This window comes from Mya arenaria, chromosome 15 (genome assembly GCF_026914265.1).
Source record: "Mya arenaria isolate MELC-2E11 chromosome 15, ASM2691426v1".
Classification (NCBI taxonomy): domain Eukaryota; kingdom Metazoa; phylum Mollusca; class Bivalvia; order Myida; family Myidae; genus Mya; species Mya arenaria.
In genome coordinates, this window is record NC_069136.1 from 20164856 (window position 1) to 20183691 (window position 18836).

General features: G+C 32.9%; 1 protein-coding gene across 1 annotated transcript in view; it reads left to right on the top strand.

The window, feature by feature from the left end:
* LOC128220686 (G-protein coupled receptor 54-like) overlaps positions 1-18371 on the top strand; it is a 29115-nt gene extending 10744 nt beyond the window's left edge. Inside the window, exons 2-7 of the mRNA XM_052929177.1 lie at positions 13526-13639; positions 14373-14496; positions 15378-15619; positions 16178-16319; positions 16536-16664; positions 17138-18371. Of these exons, the coding sequence (XP_052785137.1) occupies positions 13526-13639; positions 14373-14496; positions 15378-15619; positions 16178-16319; positions 16536-16664; positions 17138-17362 (976 nt within the window). The 3' untranslated portion in view covers positions 17363-18371. The remainder of the gene's footprint in view (positions 1-13525; positions 13640-14372; positions 14497-15377; positions 15620-16177; positions 16320-16535; positions 16665-17137) is intronic.
* Positions 18372-18836: the final 465 nt, after the last annotated feature.

Here is an 18836-nt window from a genome sequence, read left to right on the forward strand (position 1 = left end):
TGTTACAAGTGTGTAATTTTACCTATTGATACTTGCTAATTACATGTATGTTGTTTAACATATTCAATGTCATAGTAGACTATTGTGGACTTTGATACCGGGCCTATCGATACCGGGATTTATTAAGATAATATTATATTACCCGGTACCGACTGGAAAAACCCGGTATCAACACTATCTGGTACCATAAATTGTGATATCGACTTTTCCAAATATCGATACAACGTATCGGGTTTTAGCACCACCACCGGAAGTATCTTAACTGAAATTCCTGCGATTTTATTGGATGACGGGTTATCGTGTGAGCCTAAGTAATTGCTTGGTATCGTACAATTCCTACATTTTATCATTTATACTGTTATTTGTCATGAATTGTCCTTGAAATTTTAAGTTTACCAAATCAATTAAAAATCAGATTATTTTAAATAAGCCAAACATCCTCCGAAACTTTTTCTGAGTTTTGATGATTCGGGTCTTAAGGTTTAAAAACCTAGCTGTAACCAAACCGCAACCTACGATTTTGGGGCGAGTCATTAAATACCCATTAAATGTGCCGAAATATTAAAATCCTGATTGACTCTCAGTTAGAACTAAGTTAAATAGTAAATAAACAAACTATTACATCTTAACAGGCATGACGTCATGAAAGGGTTCGTGTCTGGAAAAAAACATGTTTTGATATAACTTTTGCATAGTCACCAAATTACCTTCGCCCGTATGTTAAGGATTAAAGGTAACACCACATACCCATTCCAAAATTGTTTTATATCCTACTAATTGCTATGTTTTTTTCAATTATGATTCATTCTAAGAAATGGAAGATTGATTGTATAATTCGGATATTGAATGTGTTTTCTCTTTTTCTTGCGTTTATATAAATATCTCATTATTTTAATAAAAGGAGTCTTATCTTAATCCCTGTAATTATATAAGTTCAAATAGTGTCCGTTCATAAAGCTTGGTGAATATATAGATTATTTTATCTTATGATTACTGCTTTGACTACTCTTTACGTATGCTGGAATGTATTTGAAACATTGAACTCCTTTGAAATGAATCGTAATACGATAAAACATGGAACGCAAGCTAAATCGTACTGTAACCCATTAAAGATGAACACTCGCAACAACATATCAAAGTTGAACCGAGTTATTGTTCTGATTGGCGCCAAAGATGAACATTAATAAAAAGCGTTCAAAAAGTAATATTTTGATCTGTTACTTTTCAAATCGGTGAGATATTCAAGATGCACTATTACTCCCAAATAAGATTAACCACAATTAATACAATTGTGTAAATATACTAGAAAAGATGTATAAATGTCGAAAACAATGGTTTTTATGAAGGATTCCGAGTTTAATTTGAAAGAATTGTGCAGAATACACGGTATTTCTACCTTATGACACTATAGCATATCACTGTAAATCTTTTAGCATTCACTAATCATTTAATATTGTATGGTTTTCAGCTATTAAACACACTGTTACAATCTTGTTATCAGTAATTAATATTTACCATAAATGCATTATTTAGTAAGCTGTTCAAGATTTGCCACTCAAAATGTATGTTTGTTATACATGTGTATGTATTGATTTTGAATAAGAGTGTCACTTTAAATAACTCTCCACTACCAAATTATATCGAAAAGAGATGCTTAACGACAAATATTCGAAGTACAAAGGCAGAACATGATTTTGGTTTTACCTTTAATTTCTAAAGGGAGATGTTTAACTTGACAATGTTACTTTTCGATTAAAACAGACAATAGCCGTAGGCGATATAAATCTTTGATTGAAAATAAGCACCAGGTGCGCTTGGGGAGGACTTTTTCTCTTCTACCGGGAAATTATTTTTTATTAAAATAATTCTGCATATCACTTTACTTTTGAAATATCACAACTGACATTGTATGAACTCATATATTAGAGTGCTTTAATCGATGTGCTGTTGCGCGTCCTTCGTTTTACATGGGAAGTAAGACTGATTTTTCCAGCACTGATCACTTGACCAGACACATTTGTGCCGTATGCCCTCGGATGTAGGTTATAATTGTACATGGAGCCTGCAATACCTGAGAGAAACCAGTTTAGCAAGCTCCCATTTTGCTTTACCTAGACTCTTTAGCTAAATAATCTCGAATTGAGACAGATTGGCGTGCGTCTTCAGTACAAAAAGCCCTCTTAAGCCATTCTTATTAAATACCATCTCGTGCAAAAATTATGTTTGCACCGCTACAGCTAATGTATATTTAAAAAAGTGTGCCTGCATACGTAATATCTGGCGGTTTTAGGGCGAAAAACGAAGGTAAAAAAAGAGCAATTAACCAGATTGTAGGCTTTCGCGATTTTTGATTACGGGTAAAATTTGTCGCTTTTTCTCCCTCGATTTGGCGCCGTTCTGCGTGTATGCCTGTTCGTCCTGCCAAGCGCAAAATCGAACATGGAATTAAGTGTATTGCATTTACACATTTAGTTATTATATATTAAGATTTTTTCAAAACAGTTCAATGTGTATTTAAACATACAAAATCATTGTTATAGTTTTGACGAAGGGTCTTTTGTTTGGGGTTTCTATTAATGATAAAACGTTCAGTTTTGACATAATGTGTATAGGCGTTTGATTTTAATTCGTTGATTATGCCGAGTAATCGTTCCGAGGAACCTCTTAGGAATTATCACATTATGTCGCCTGTGAATTGACCCTATTAAGGGTTATCGCACTCTTCCGCCTGTGAATAGACACTTTTTGAGTTATCGAATATGTCGCCTATGAATAGACCCTCTTAATGATTAACGCATTCTGTCGGCTATGAATAGACCCTCCTAAGAATTATCGCATTCTGTCGCCGGAGAACAAACCCTTTTAAGGATTACGCATTCTGTCGCCTGTGAATAGACCCTCTTAATATTGATCGCATCCTGTCGCCTGTGAATAGACCATTTTACTGATTATCGCATTTTGTCGCCTGTGAATATACCCTGTTAAAGATGATCGCATTATGTCGCCTGTGAATAGACCCTCTGTAGGATTAACGCATTCTGTCGCCTTCGAATAGAACCTCTTAAGGATTATTGCATCCTGTCGCCTGTGAATATACCCTTTTAAAGATGATCGCATTATGTCGCCTGTGAATAGACCCTTTTACTGATTATCGCATTTTGTCGCCTGTGAATAAACCTTTTAAAGATGATCCCATTATGTCGCCTGTGAATAACCCTTTTAAAGATGATCGCATTATGTCGCCTGTGAATAGACCCTTTTAAAGATGATCGCATTATGTCGCCTGTGAATATACCCTTTTAAAAATGATCGCATTATGTCGCCTGTGAATATACCCTTTTAAAGATGATCGCATTATGTCGCCTGTGAATAGACCCTCATAAGGATAATCGCATTATGTCGCCTGTAATTAGACCCACTTAATGATAATCGCATTCTGTCACCTGTGCACAATGTATGAACGGAGCACGTGAGCCAATTTCATAAAGCGCGCTATCAATCATTATGTTTACATGTTGTGAAAGGTTTATCCTCATTAGTCAATAAAGAGTTTACACTTTGTGTTCTAAATGACTGAGATTAGAACGTGAGTTCATCAGGCGGGGGACGAAATGAGCCTGTCGCACGTCTGTTGAATTTTAAGACTGCTGCATCTCCGCTTATATCTACAAAATAAGTTGGGAAGAAGAGTGAATTTGAGTTGAATGACGCCGTCCTAATCCAATAATAGCGAAGTATTGAAGAAAAAAAACAATAACGCCATTTCCCCTTCGGTTCATACATTATGAACGTCATGTTTTCAAAAGACCGTCCGATGTTAAGTGAATACCATCAAAATGCAAAAATTATCATCTCATTAATTAAATTTGATTAAATTCAACTCAGTATTCGAGTATTACAACTTGAATAAGAGAACATCATGCCAATATATGCCCATGTCATTGACTGCTTTGCGCACTGATTAGGTAATATTGATTTTCTTCACTATCAAAGAAACTCATTAATATGGATCACAGTTCAGTTATTTTCGTGAATATTTTCCTTAATGTAATTGCGGTACCTATATATTGCTTCATTCCTTCTCTTCTGAATGCAACCATTGATAGCGCAAAAAGATGACAGGTGAATGGCAGATGAAGTTTGCCGGTGTCAATGTAAGTCTCTTTCCGATCTCTGATATTAAAAACCAATTACAATATTCCAGGACCTACTTAATGTAAGAAAATAGCCCAAATGTGTAACTATTCAGATTTATGATCTGTTCGGATTGGTGATTCATACGTACGGTTTCAAAAAAACGGTAATAAAATACATAAATTATACATAATAGTTTTGCCTGTGTATTTAAAACGCTGTTCTTGTTTCCTGTTTATTTCAATTACCCGTTATTACTTCATTGCAATTTAAGTGTGTTGTTTAGTCTCTCACTATTAAAATTGTGTTTAACATGGTCAGTTTTATTAAATGTACAGGAAAGACGGATGGAAACTACGCGGATAAGCCAGCAGCCTGAAACTGTATCAACATCCTGTTTGAAAAGACAACAATCAATGCCAAACCTACTCAAACGTTTTAGATACAACGCTACAAGCTAACATTCATTACACAAATATTAAACTATTTGTCGTTGGTGGATGTTAGGTAACCACAATGGCACGTTCAGTAAAAACTAATTTAGGATGCAATGTGGGTAGTGATGTAAAAACGACTATTACATATAAACAGCTATGACAAAACATGACAAGATCGCACATAAAACCATTTGTCAGTGTTTTCCTTCAAAAAATCGTGTTTGTTTAGAATACGGTTTGTAAGTTGTTGACTCAAGCGGTTGGCAGAAAATCACATAACCAAAATCGGCTTCAGTCATGTACCCAGTAAAATGTAAAACTGTCCACAAAGCACTCGAAAAAATATGCAATAGCCTCTACAACCGTATGACCTTAAGGCAAGCAAAGATATATCCTAATTCTCTTCAGCTATAAAGTAGTCAAATGTTTCTAAGAAAATCACAAAATTGACCTATCACAGTTCCTGAAACCAATTTATCTAAATTATGTTCAATTTATATTCATACTGAATAATTATTTCTTACTGCTTTATGGCAAAACGCGCGACAAAATCGTTTCAAATGACAACGTAAATTCATTTTGTCTGCAGTGAACGAGCTTACCTAAAAGGCATCTCAAATATTTGGATAAACTATCAGGGACTCAGACATGTATATGAGCAGTCACTATTTTGCCAGAGTCGGTATTATACTCCTTGAATATACTATGTTGCCATGTTTTGCTACTTTAAGCTGAATCTGTTCAAGTACGTACGCATTTGGAGTATATTATTTTATTATTTGTATAATGACCACATGGGGGAATATGTCTCTCGAGATATATCTGGTCACTGAACAAAACAAACTCAAGACTGATGACAAAAACGAGTGTGTTTTCCATCCTTTCTAAAATAAATATTTCTGTACTGTCCGTGTTACTTGTTACTGCATTTCCTTTTTTGGCAACCATACGCGCGGGTTAACATATTTTAAGGACTAGTAAATACTTTAAATGCATCAATTGGTCATACAGTTGTAATCATATTTAAAAGGTAAATCAGAATTGTACTATAATAATTGTTGGACTCTGTGGAAACTCAATTGCTTTCAAGATATTCTCATTCGTATATTCATTAATATAAACCATTTCATGGTTGTAAAGAAAAAGCTTAGATGAGTTGCCTCAAAGGTTCCATACGTCGTGTAAACCACTTTTTCCTCCAACTATCTTGGGACAAAGCATTCGATGAACATTGTTCTCAGACAAATGTGAAAGTGTATAATTGTTATTCAATGTCGTGTTTTGTACCCCTTAGTTAGTATTGCTCAGTAAGAATGTTCCATTTGTTAATGTAAGTTAACGGAGATATGTGAATGGTTCTAAATAGTAATTGCGGCTATTTCGTCTTTTCAACGCACACCGGGAGTAGTGTCTGTTTAAAAGAAGCCATGATATAGCTAAAACAACAATAACAGAAAGCTAATACAGTAGTCAACAAGTTCCCGATTACCCCGTTTAAGGGTGCATGGTTCAATGCCTAACATGAACTCAATGAGACACAGGACGCCACAATGATTATAATACTTTCTGAATGATACCGTATTAAAATAGACGGTAAAATAGTCGGGGTTAATGGTATTATCGCGAGGCAAGCGTCTAGAGTGAAACAGAAGAACTAAATGTTGAGACATCTATCTAAATGTCGTACTATTATAGCTTTTATCCTAATCATTACTGAACATGAGGTTAGATGTCTAATGATATATAATTTCCAGTTTGTAATTGAATTATAGTCAGTAGTGTTTGTTATTTGCTAAAATGTATGTAATGATATTAATGTATTCAATAAGCAAATACTCAAAAAAAAATATACAGTTTGATAAACATGTAGCATTGAATGGTGGTGAAGTTATTTTCATCAATAAAACAGGCAACAAACCGTAATTATTCAATGACATGTAGGACAATAGTATGAGGAACAAGCGCTTGAAAATTCATACAAATTATTTTAAAAGCCTATATAATGGACCTTAAAATGGCGAATAGCTAGAGCGAACCAGTAAAGCTGATAAAAAAATCTTATAAGAGAACGTGTAAGCCGGGAGAAACAAATAGACAATTGACAAAGTAAAATGAAAAAATCCATTCAAAAATAACCAAAAAAAAAACGACATCGCCATGTCACCTGTGAACATGGTATGAAAGAAACACAACGATAGGTCAGGAAGTAGAAATTTATTCTCCACCTGTTCAATTTAACATTTACAGGAAAGCAATCTGAATTGATTATTGATTTCTGTAACATTGGACATTATTCGAAATTAATTATATTTTTATATGTTTTGTGTATTATAACTAACGTTTAAAACATTAACAAATATTATAACACTGAATCACAAAAACACAAAAGCAGGGCAATTTTAATCAGTGTTAAAAACAAAACGCAATAAGATGGACTGATTTAGTTAATAATTTTGTAAAATTAAGAATAGTTTTGATGAAAAAAAGCTTTAACTGTGATCACCATATACCGGAGATGATATTGTATCTAATAAAGGTACCAAATTGAATAACAATGTAAATTCATGACGTGGCAGAACGTTTATTCATGACGTGGCGGATACCAAATTCAACACAGTTAAAATCACTATTACTTAAATTTATTTTAGATAAATCGATTACGTTTGTGTAATAATAAAGGTTTGTGACAGAACGTAATTACATCGTTATGTCATCTTCTTCTTCTTCTTCTTCTTCTTCTTCTTCTTCTTCTTCTTCTTCTTCTTCTTCTTCTTCTTCTTCATTATTGCAATATTGACCAGTCATATATCCCGTGGATTGGAAATCAGCGTATTTATTCAGAACAATTCTAAATCTATAACTAAATAAAGACTTTTCTTTCTTAAATCTTAAATCTTTCTTAGCACATCAAGTTTCCGAGAAATTAAGACTACACGTTTTATTGAAAAGCAAACAATATGCTATTCAATATATTTTTGCCCATCAAACCTCTTTCATCTGTCATTTCTTGATAGTTTGCTAAATGGAAAAGAAGAAAACTCGAAATTCGGAATTAACAACATTCTGTTTGTAATCAACAATAGTTCAATCCGTTTCCATATGTCAAGACCATATCCGCCTTTCCTTTTATGTGTGTTTGTCCTGGCAAACATGACTGTTTATTTTAATTTTAGTTTAAAGCTATTTAGCAATGGTAATGACATCATTTTTATGATATTCTTTAGTGAAAGTTGTTCCAATGTGTCGACCCGGATTGGAGCCGTGATCGACTTCAGTCAAACGCATTTTAATAAAAATAAGTATTTTGGCTTAATTTGGGATAGTTCACGTTTTGCAACAGAATGACCTTATTGTAACCGGTAAATCGTACTTTCATGGACAAGAGAGTGAATATCTTCCTCAAAAATAATACTATCAACATGACCAACTTTTTTGGGGTATAAAAAGAACATGGATGCGTTTGTGTTTAAAGATCCATTGAAAAAGACACTATTAGTACTAGTTTCTTCCGAGGAAACTGAATCGAGTTTGATTCATGTTAGCGTTAGCGTAAATCTAAACGCAGTTTATTCGTCATTGTATGCATACCTAAGATAACGACAAGCAGAAACACATGTACAATCTAGAGGAAAGGATCAGAACGAAAGATAAACATATCTTAAAAAGATATTCTTTAAACGTTAGCAAAAGTAGATAATAAATGACCGACATTTATATAGCTAACAATGCAGTTGGCAGAAATGCGATTGATATTTAGGCATGTATTAAAGTAGACGTATTTATGTTAACTATAACACATGATTTTTTTCATTTGATATAATCAAGTATTATAAGGGAAACTATATACAGACGACATACACTGACAAGACAGGGGAAAAAGGTAAAAGTTTTTGTGCGTGTTATGGACAATGCTAAAGACGTCTTAGTTTACTTTCAAGAATCGAATAAAAATATTTCATTCTGCTCCAGAACAGAATGAGCAAGAGGAAGAAAGAGGATGTAAGAGGGTAGAGTGGTAGGTTTAAATGAAGTCACTTCAGTGCCGAATGTGCCATTGAGCCCTGAGAATCGATTGGTAGATATAACCAGCTGGATGTGGCTGATCACTGGCTATCAAGTCTTACTAAATAGAGATACAATTAATTGAACAATGTCATATTTCGCTTAACAGAGTTGAGCATAAGTCTCCTTTGATCAGTAAAAAGAGGAAAGATGATAAGATAATGATACGTTGTCTCCGGAATTCCACACGGACAGAAGGATGCGGGTACACTATTCGCGTAAATATATATATATATATATATACGCGTAAGTGTTCTTTTGAATGTTTGAAGCGTTTTCTTTCTTGTTTGGTTAGTCCTTGATCCCTTTGCATTTAATTTGAATTGGTTGAGTTTGGCTACTGTGAATGTCCCTGTTATTTCTTATTTTTCTTCATACCATACCAATTTTGAGTTACTCGTACAACAATCACGTGTCCAACCTGAAATAAAACGCCTTAAATGTCAATGCTGGGATCATCTTTTTTCAACCGAAAAAGTCAATGAATCCCGTGAAAGTTGCTGTAGAAAGCTCTTGCTCAGTTAGTAGTGTGATTTGATATTGTTTTCAGTTATTTGTGCATTTTGATCAGACGTTGTCTTAGCCAGATTGGCAATATTCCCCAAGTCCGCAACACTTTGAAATGTCTCTTGCAACGGTCGTGTTAACCAAATTCTAACTTGTACTCTGTTTATACTGATTCTATGAATACATGTGTTGCTTTCTTCTCGAAACTGCTTGACAAATAACTGAAGTAAAATTACAAAATTCGTTTAAATATTGGTAGTTTCTTCTGTACATTAACTAAACGTTCATCAATGTATGAAAAAAAATTCTTATCTCTTTTCAGCAAATCTAAGTGTTAATCGATATTGATCTGCATATAATTCATAGAAATCTGAAATTGTACGGTCTATGATAGTTCTGAACTACCTTTTTATGTGACCACACCTCCCATTATGTGTTCATGGTTATTTCATGTCCTGTTTTACGCTGACTTGCCAACGCTAAGCTTCGATCTGCAAACATATTAACGCTCTCCCTTATCATGTCCTCACCTTTATACAAGAATAATTATGAATACAGTTTTCAAAAATTTACTGGAGAGGCAAAACATTTAAATTAGATCCTCTTATAGGTCTAGCTTGAATTACCTAAAACTAAATTAAGTGCTCTTTGAATTTTTGTTTTTATATGTTTTAGTAACATTAGGTTTTGCGCAGACTATTCATGTTGCTTCTTTGGCTCATGTAAGTGCACTTATTATACTGTTTGTGCTGACTTCATAACAATGACGCAAAAGTAATGAATACATTCTGGTATTTTCACGTTTCTACAATTTATTTTAAAATGTCCTTCCAACCGGATAATTCAACTGTCTGGCAATTCCGATATCGTGGCCAATTTTTCAACCAACCTACGACAGAACAAACAACAAAAAACAATTATGGTTTAATTATATTTTGGCATTATTGCATTATTGAAAGTTTTACTTGGGAATTAAAACAGTTTTGTTGTTGTTTTTCTACCTTTTTTAATTTTTATTTATGTTTTTTTCTTTTTCTTATGATTAGCATTTGTTTCGAAACATACATATATATGAAATAAGTGATCAAGAGATTCATTCATCGATTTGTAAAATCTCCGACAGAACAAACAACAAAAAACAATCATGGTTTAATTATATTTTGGCATTATTGCATTATATTGAAAGTTTTACTTGGGAATTAAAACAGTTTTGTTGTTGTTTTTCTACCTTTTTTTTTTTTTTTTTTTTTTTTTTTTTTTTTTTTATTATGATTAGCATTTGTTTCGAAACATACATATATATGAAATAAGTGATCAAGAGATTCATTCATCGATTTGTAAAATCTCCGACAGAACAAACAACAAAAAACAATTATGGTTTAATTATATTATGTATTATTGCATTATATTGAAAGTTTTACTTGGGAATTGAAACAGTTTTGTTGTTGTTTTTCTACCTTTTTTAATTTTTATTTATGTTTTTTTTTCTTATGATTAGCATTTGTTTCGAAACATACATATATATGAAATAAGTGATCAAGAGATTCATTCATCGATTTGTAAAATCTCCGACAGAACAAACAACAAAAAACAATTATGGTTTGATTATATTATGGTATTATTGCATTATATTGAAAGTTTTACTTGGGAATTAAAACAGTTTTGTTGTTGTTTTTCTACCTTTTTTAATTTTTATTTATGTTTTTTTTTTCTTATGATTAGCATTTGTTTCGAAACATACATATATATGAAATAAGTGATCAAGAGATTCATTCATCGATTTGTAAAATCTCCGTACGATGATTCAGTGGGATTGCATGCCCAAGCACATGTTTCACAAAGTTTGTCTAATTTGTCGTCGTATTCCATACATTTGAAAATATGTGTTTCAAGGGAAATATTATTTTGTTGTTTATTTGTCCGTCTGTCCGTATGGATTTTATCACAATTACACTATTTGTGTTGCAATAGGCTCATTGTTTTAAGTAGGTTGCCATTCATTCCTTAATGAACAAGACCTATAATTTAGGCATGAGCCTTCAAACTACTAATATGTAAAAATAGATGATCTAAATTATGGGTTTAAGTTTTGATTGCCTGTAGATTTAAATGTTGTATTAGAGGTTTATAAATAAAGTGGCAAATGACTGTGTGTTGCATTAGTTTATGCAAACGTTTTTTTATCCTAAAATGATTTCGGCATAAAAGTTATCTTAATAGAGGGTAGGGTTTTACTATATAATAATTATTGTATAGTATGTTCAAACTAATGAAGGTATGAGCAATGAAAAACACATAATAGAGACTGCGAACAAGAAATACCTAACATAATTCTGAATTAATAAAAGGCATGGGTCAAATTTGTCTGAATTCACTATCTAATTGGCGTGTTATTTCAACTGAATTACGTCTTGTTTGGCTTTTAAAATTTTACCTTAACGCATTTTTTTTTGTTTTGTAAAGAACACATTTTTAAACCATCTTTAAAAGCCATTCGTCTGACGATAATGTTTTGCATGGTTTTTACTAGTGCACCATGTTGTGAACCGTAAAAAGTACTTTGTATTACGCCATGAGCAGCTGATAACGACAACAGAATTAATGAAAAATAAGAAAAAAGCCTGTGCAAGGAGTGTTAATGTTCATTTTATAACAATTAAGTATGGTTCCAGCCATTACCGCGTTTGTCAACGTCACTAGCCGCCTGCAGATGCGCCGAAAATAAATCTGCATTTAGTTAAAATCAGTTGGAAAAAGAGCTTGCTGTTATTCCCAGGGTTTATTACCACAAAAAGTACTTTTAAGCAGTCTCAAATAATGGCTATATGTATAAAATGGTCGTACGAATGCATCATAGAACTAACGCTAAAGAATATTGATGAATACTAGTATTGATAATTAGTTGATAGAACTAGAGTTTTTCCTCTTTCTTTTACAATATATGCAATTTAACAAAATGTTTTAACTCAAAACTTGCCATAAGTATTTTCCTGATATTGGGTAAAAGTGTTTAAAACATATTTAATTTTTGTTACGTACTAAATAGGTAAAATCGAACATCACTCCAAATTACTTCGCAATTTATGTTATTATATATATTGAGACGTGAGATATATATTTACGTCAAAGACTATACGTTTTGGTCATGGTATCATTTATTATATGTATTGAAAAGCTATTGCTGAATGCAAACCCATTTGTTAGTCATGTTATACATTTTTTCCGTTAAGGAATTTGACATGTCGTGTGAACGTTGGATATTACATAGGGAATTACAACAATCTTACCCTAAACTTAAGACACAGCTACCCACCACTGTATTGAAAAAAAGTATAGTTTCTGTTTTACATGCTTTGCCGTTTAAATACGTCGCCTAACAATAACTCCGGTAAACTCATCATATTTAAAAACAATAACAATGCTCACAGTATAGTTATAAAACAGATAATAAAAAATAGATACCTCTAAACGACAATGATACTTTATCAAATTTACATTAGAATTCCATTGTCTTCCTTGATTATACTTTCAGTATTTTAAAAATGTAATATTTGGCCCATTTTTCAATTTGACAAAATTTTGTAGAACGATGCAACGCTAAAAGTTTAACCAAGGATTGCATAATTAAAAAAGAAAAACAAGTCTAATATATTTCACATTTAAAATAGTCATTGACTAGAAATATTTTCATATATTTTCTGTCAAAATTGTTATTAAGAAGTGAACGCCACTTTCTTTAGAGTTTACATCGGTTGTGACCCATATAAATTCACATGATTCCTCACCCTGGTGATTTTGAATCTTATTCTTAATCAACGCTTGCAAGAAGGGTTGCCTAATAGTAATGTGGTGTAATAAGGTCTTTTGAAGGGCTAAAGTTTGTATTTTCATTCGATGTATGTTAATGAAAAACTAACAGTGCCTTTCTATCACCATGCATCTACGATATCATTCACTATGGTATACATATTTAAAGTAAAAAGACTTTGGCAGTGTCGTTGATCTTAACTCCTATTTCGGATATTGTTGAGGTTAGGAAAACCGTAAATGACTTTCAATCATAATCTGTTTCTGATTTTGCAAATTCTCTGCAATTTCCATATTGTTTCTTAAACGGATTTTACTTATATAAAGTTTTAAGGTGTACTACGGCGCAGTCATCGTTAGCATGCATACCTCACACAACATCTATTTAAAACCTTAATGAGTTCAATATACCTCCTGTCTCCATTATTTTTTAACCAAATAGATACATTATATAACAGTATGTTATATTCATGTGCTTGGCGGGCTTGTATCAATATGTCACCAAACTCAGGTGGTATATTGTTTTAACAACAACCGAACGAGATCCAAATGAATTAACATTTGTTCTTGTTTACCAGGATGGTGTTGGGCGAGTGGCCAGGAACGAGAGCCTTCTGCAAGATCTCTGGATTCATTGAGATGCTCACAGCAGTTGCTTCCATCCTCAACCTCACCGCTGTAAGCTTCGAAAGGTACCTCGAACTTATAATAGTTTGACAAGATATGAAAATAATCTGAAACAATATTTACAATACAAACGTGATTGCTTGTTTTGCGTCTATGATAGTTTATTTTTAACGAGGGGTACATCAATGTCATTCATTTATAATTACTTATGAAGTGATTGATACTAAAGGGACATTGTCAGTTGCCACAAGCGTTCGACGATAGAACTCAACTGAACAAAGAATAAAGCCTTTGGTTATTAATAAAACATGTCACAAATCGTTTATATTACTTTTCTTGTCATTATGTTCTTTGATTGATCAATAGAGACCTCCTCAATTTTATCCACGCTTTAGCCACGCGACTGAGATGCTATTCGAAGATGAATCATATTGTAGATAATGTTTGAAGCCTCTGGGAATATAGTTCCCCTTCTTGCAATTTACTTGATCGACAATTACTTAGTGACATAGTAGATAAGGACAAATGGTATGATTATTTAGAACGGACTTTTAGACGCACTGGTATACCTTTTGTAGAGTAGGTTAAAGTTGGCCAACAATTACTTGATAGATCATTATGCTTTCAACAATAAGTTTGAACCCATTAACGGCAGTTTAATACACATATTATTATTTCTTTTTAGAACTCGTTTTTGCACTGAAAAAAGAATCGATCGTAATTTAAACAAGCGTATAAGTATCTTCAAAATCGTTCTGAAAATGATTAGGATTATGCACGTCAGTTTTCCATTTTAAGGTATTTTGTGATCGTGATGCCCATACAAAGTCGACGACGATGCACGGTGCGGAACACTAGGAAGCTTCTCGTCTTTGTCTGGATCCTGTCCATATTACTGTCCATTCCTGCAATGGTTGTTAAAGTAAGTAAATTCTACGAATATTTATTCATATGAAAAGTAGAAATAAAAGAAGATAATACGTAAAGAACGTGAAAATGTTAAGCATATTCGTCTGGCACATCATTCTTGTCCCTTATACGATAGCTCACTCCTGTTGCAGCCCAAACGTATTTTATTTTCCATGCTTGTCTTTAAAAACAAGAAGCAAAAAAAACAACAACACTTAAACCCGTCCAAACGACTTGTTGAAAAGAGTCAAGATAATCAAAATTTTGTTGTATTTTTGTTTGACATTTTCAAGCTTCAGATGGTATGCATTTACGGCCTGAAATTGAAATGTGAAGTAAAATAATACAGATGTCAACTCTGTGTATAAACTGATTAGTCCTTGTTTTTCTATATCTAACATCATATAAACCTTGTATATTAGTTTCAAGTGTCCGTATTGTCATGGGCACTGTTTAATAACTTTGATGTAATTGAAATGATCCTGCACGCGATATGAAGTATTTATCATTTGTTTGATACGCTAATAAAAGGACTGCAATTGATGTATGTCAGTGAACATACGTCATTTTAAGCGTCTCAATCACAGCTGCAAAACAGAATAAGCAAAATACTATTTTTCCGTGAAATAAGATTCTTGTAAATGTTGTGTTCAATATGTCATCTACCATGTAATACTTTTAACATAGTTACAGAACCTTGTTGGACGTGAAAGTCCTGATGATTAAGAATGTAAATTATTAACGAAGCGATATTTGTATTACACTTTTAACAGCTACTCATTTCTTTGACACACATGTTTCATGTACAGGGATTTCAATAACGCCACCACGGCGACAATCGTGGTTCAGGAAGCATATAACAACAACGTCAAACGAGTGAATCTCATTTTTCAGGACACACAGAGCACAACATATTACAACAACGATACTACAGTGACTCTCATGTTTTGTGCTGACCATGGTCTCCAGGACCAACACCGGATGTACTACGCTGTCTACCAACTTGCCATTATGTTCCTTGTGCCAACTGCATTGATGACCTTCTGCTATACAGTGGTCATATACGTCCTTTGGATTAGCGGGCGAACGCTCTATTCACTTACGTCCAACCAGCCGTCTGTGCAAACGACTACGAGGTAAATTGGCTATACACCGGTCATGTGGCTATTTCCCGTCTCCCGTTACCGTTTCATTAGACAAATTATTCTCTTTGTCCGGATTAAACTGATTTAACGTTATGTCCAATCAATAAGTCGTTAATTAATGATGTTCGACTAGTTACGTGATGTCTTATTTCCCTAATGGTCAAATGCAGAAATGTCTGCCTGATCAAAGAAATTATCTGAACCAAAAGTATGCATACACAAAGCACATCTTTTATGTCGATTAAGGGTCTATGATAATGAAAAAAGACACACTGACAATATTTACTCCTTTGAAAGTTCATTTGCAGTAAAATCGATATGTTTTGGGTATAGAAGTGATAATTTTGTATCATGTTACTATATTAACAAGTTCTTACTCTATCATTGATTCATTCCTACATATAATCTGACAGTGATTTAGTTAAAAAAAAAACAGGACAATTAAGCATATGGATCATGTTCATTGCCATTTTGCCTATACAATAAGAAAACAAATAGTAAAGCAGATATCTAAATAAAAATAACATTCGCATTTATACTTCTTCCCAGGTACCGCGGCATTGCGTTACGTGAATCTGATGGGTCGAGCTCCTCGAACTGCGCATCTGCCACTCACTTCCGGTCCAAAAATATCACAGAGACCACGATTAACAAAAATGTTAGAGAGTCCATTATGAAAGGAAGAAAACAGGTATTTTGGCTTTTGAAATAAACATCTTTTTACTTTAGAGAACTCACGGAAAATTGACATTTGGCGTTGAGAAACATTTTGTTAACATATTAATCAACAACTCTATAAATCTTGACGTCTTTCGTTATTGAATTTTATGAAATATTCATTGTGCTTAAAGCTTTAAGTTATAATTACTTGACATATTTGTGTAATTACCAATTACATTTCTTCCAGGTTATAAAGATGCTAATAACCGTCATTCTGGTATTCCTGTTTTGCTGGGGGCCAAAACTAATCTTTCGTATAATGAAATACTCCGAGTACAAGGTCCACATGCACACGACAACTCATTTCAGATTACAGGTAATTTAAGTTGTTTTCAATTTTATATACAATATGAGCAATTTTGGATTTGATGTGGGTTTTTTTACATAATCTAGCATTTGTCAAATACACTGTCAATATAGATGTTGTATGTCAAGACATATCTCTCTTATTGCAAACCAGTGTGCCTCGCTGGTGATTTAATATTTCTAACTGGTTAACATCAGACTGTGTTAATGATATGTAAGAGCATAGTTTTAAATGTAAAGCATTTAAGCACATCTATTATAACAGGTCAACGCAATTTATAACAAATCAAAGCTATATTATATATACAAGAGTATACTTAAATAATAAGAGAACGAATATCATAAACATATATACTAGCTTTATATCTTCCGTTTTTGAACTGTTGTATGTTAAGGTCATGACGGAGGTTTTTGCTTATCTCTGAAAACTTTAATAGAGACATTATCGTTGCCATAAATTAGTTTTTTCTACTTTCATTTCAGATTGTTATTTACTGCTTACCCTACGTTCAATCATGTCTCAATCCAGTTATCTACGGATTCATGTCAAAGAACTTTCGGAAAAGTGTTGTGACGTCATGCAACAATCACGTGCTTATTAGGCAATGTAGGCCACGACCGTCGCCTCTTGCAGAACTGGAAATGGATACCAAATATAGCAACGGTGTGCTCATCACTAGAAATATAAATAGTGCCTCAAGTACATAACGAGTATGATACATTCGAGGATAAAGTTGTCAGTAATGTACTGCGTTTGTGAATGTATTTGAAAATAAACACTTACAATACATTGACTTACCTTTGAAGATGTGACTGATTTGTTGCTCATTTTTGTAGTGAGCCTTTTATGTAATGTGAGAAACATCTGTTCTTTAGCGACGTTGTATTTAATTGTATCAATGAAATGTGTTCCTTAGTATATTATTATTATCGTTACGAAATAATTACTCGTGATAATCATACCTTCTGTATGTCTACTAACAGACTGGTGATAAGATTAAAACGCAATAATTATTTACGATATAAATTCTTAAAACACGAAGTAACGAATCGATGTCATAAATGTTGATTTGCGGCCAAATGAAAGCATTGATTAATCATCCAACTTGTGTTTTCTTTGTTGAATCAAAACACAACCAGATGGAAACAATAAAGAGAAAACACTCGGAATTTAATCTTCAACGCAGAGAGACTTCAAACACTCATTCAAATAATGAAATTCAAACTATTTGTATTAAAATATTTAATTTCTTCACAGACGAAAACGAGGGTTATGAGTTTATTTCCAAGGCCTGTTAGAAAAGTAAGAGCTATTTAATTTGGGTTGAAACGATATATCCTTCCAAATGAACACAATCATTTCAAACAATAATTTAGCCTATAGACTTAATGAAAGTATAATGTAGAAATAATGTAACAAACTTCTCTAAATAATGAGCTTTAGAAGTACCTTCCACGTCTTAGTAGTATGTTAATAACAATAATGACTGAGATATGTTCTTTTAAGAGTTTGTAAAGTTCAAATGTCGATAAACAATGTATGTTAATTCTATTTTAAACTTCACAGATATAAATCATTGAAAATGTATGTAGATTTAAACAGAATAAAATAAGTAGCATGTTTTTATCCCTTTATTTGTTCTTGCTGTTTAGATGTTTTATGTAGGAAACCGATATAAGAATTTGAAATGATTTGCTGCCTTATGATTTTAGCCAAAGTCGAGCCAATGAAATTGCCGATCGAGTTTTAATAATACCGTTCCAAATCATTCCCTGATGTGTACATGTAATCGAATTCAGTCATGATATAGAATTTGTGTTTCTCACTCGGAAACTATATAGTTGTCTTTAATTGAACAATGATTGCAGACAGGCAACATTGTCACAGATCTGAAAAAAGACAACAACAAAGCTTGCAAGGACTGTACAGAAAACGAATGTTCGATCACTCATTTGACACATCAGATATCAGCATATACAACTGTTTAAAATGATACCCAACGTGCATAAGGTCAATAGGCATACATATTAAACATGGTCATTCGATCCTCAGAGAACTAGCTTATTTGTTAAAACGTTTTTTGTTGCAAATGGGTATGCATCTGATTATAGTCATTAAATATCTCTTCTAAGTGCGGATATACATTAAATATTTGTTTTAAGGCATACGAGATCTCTTGAG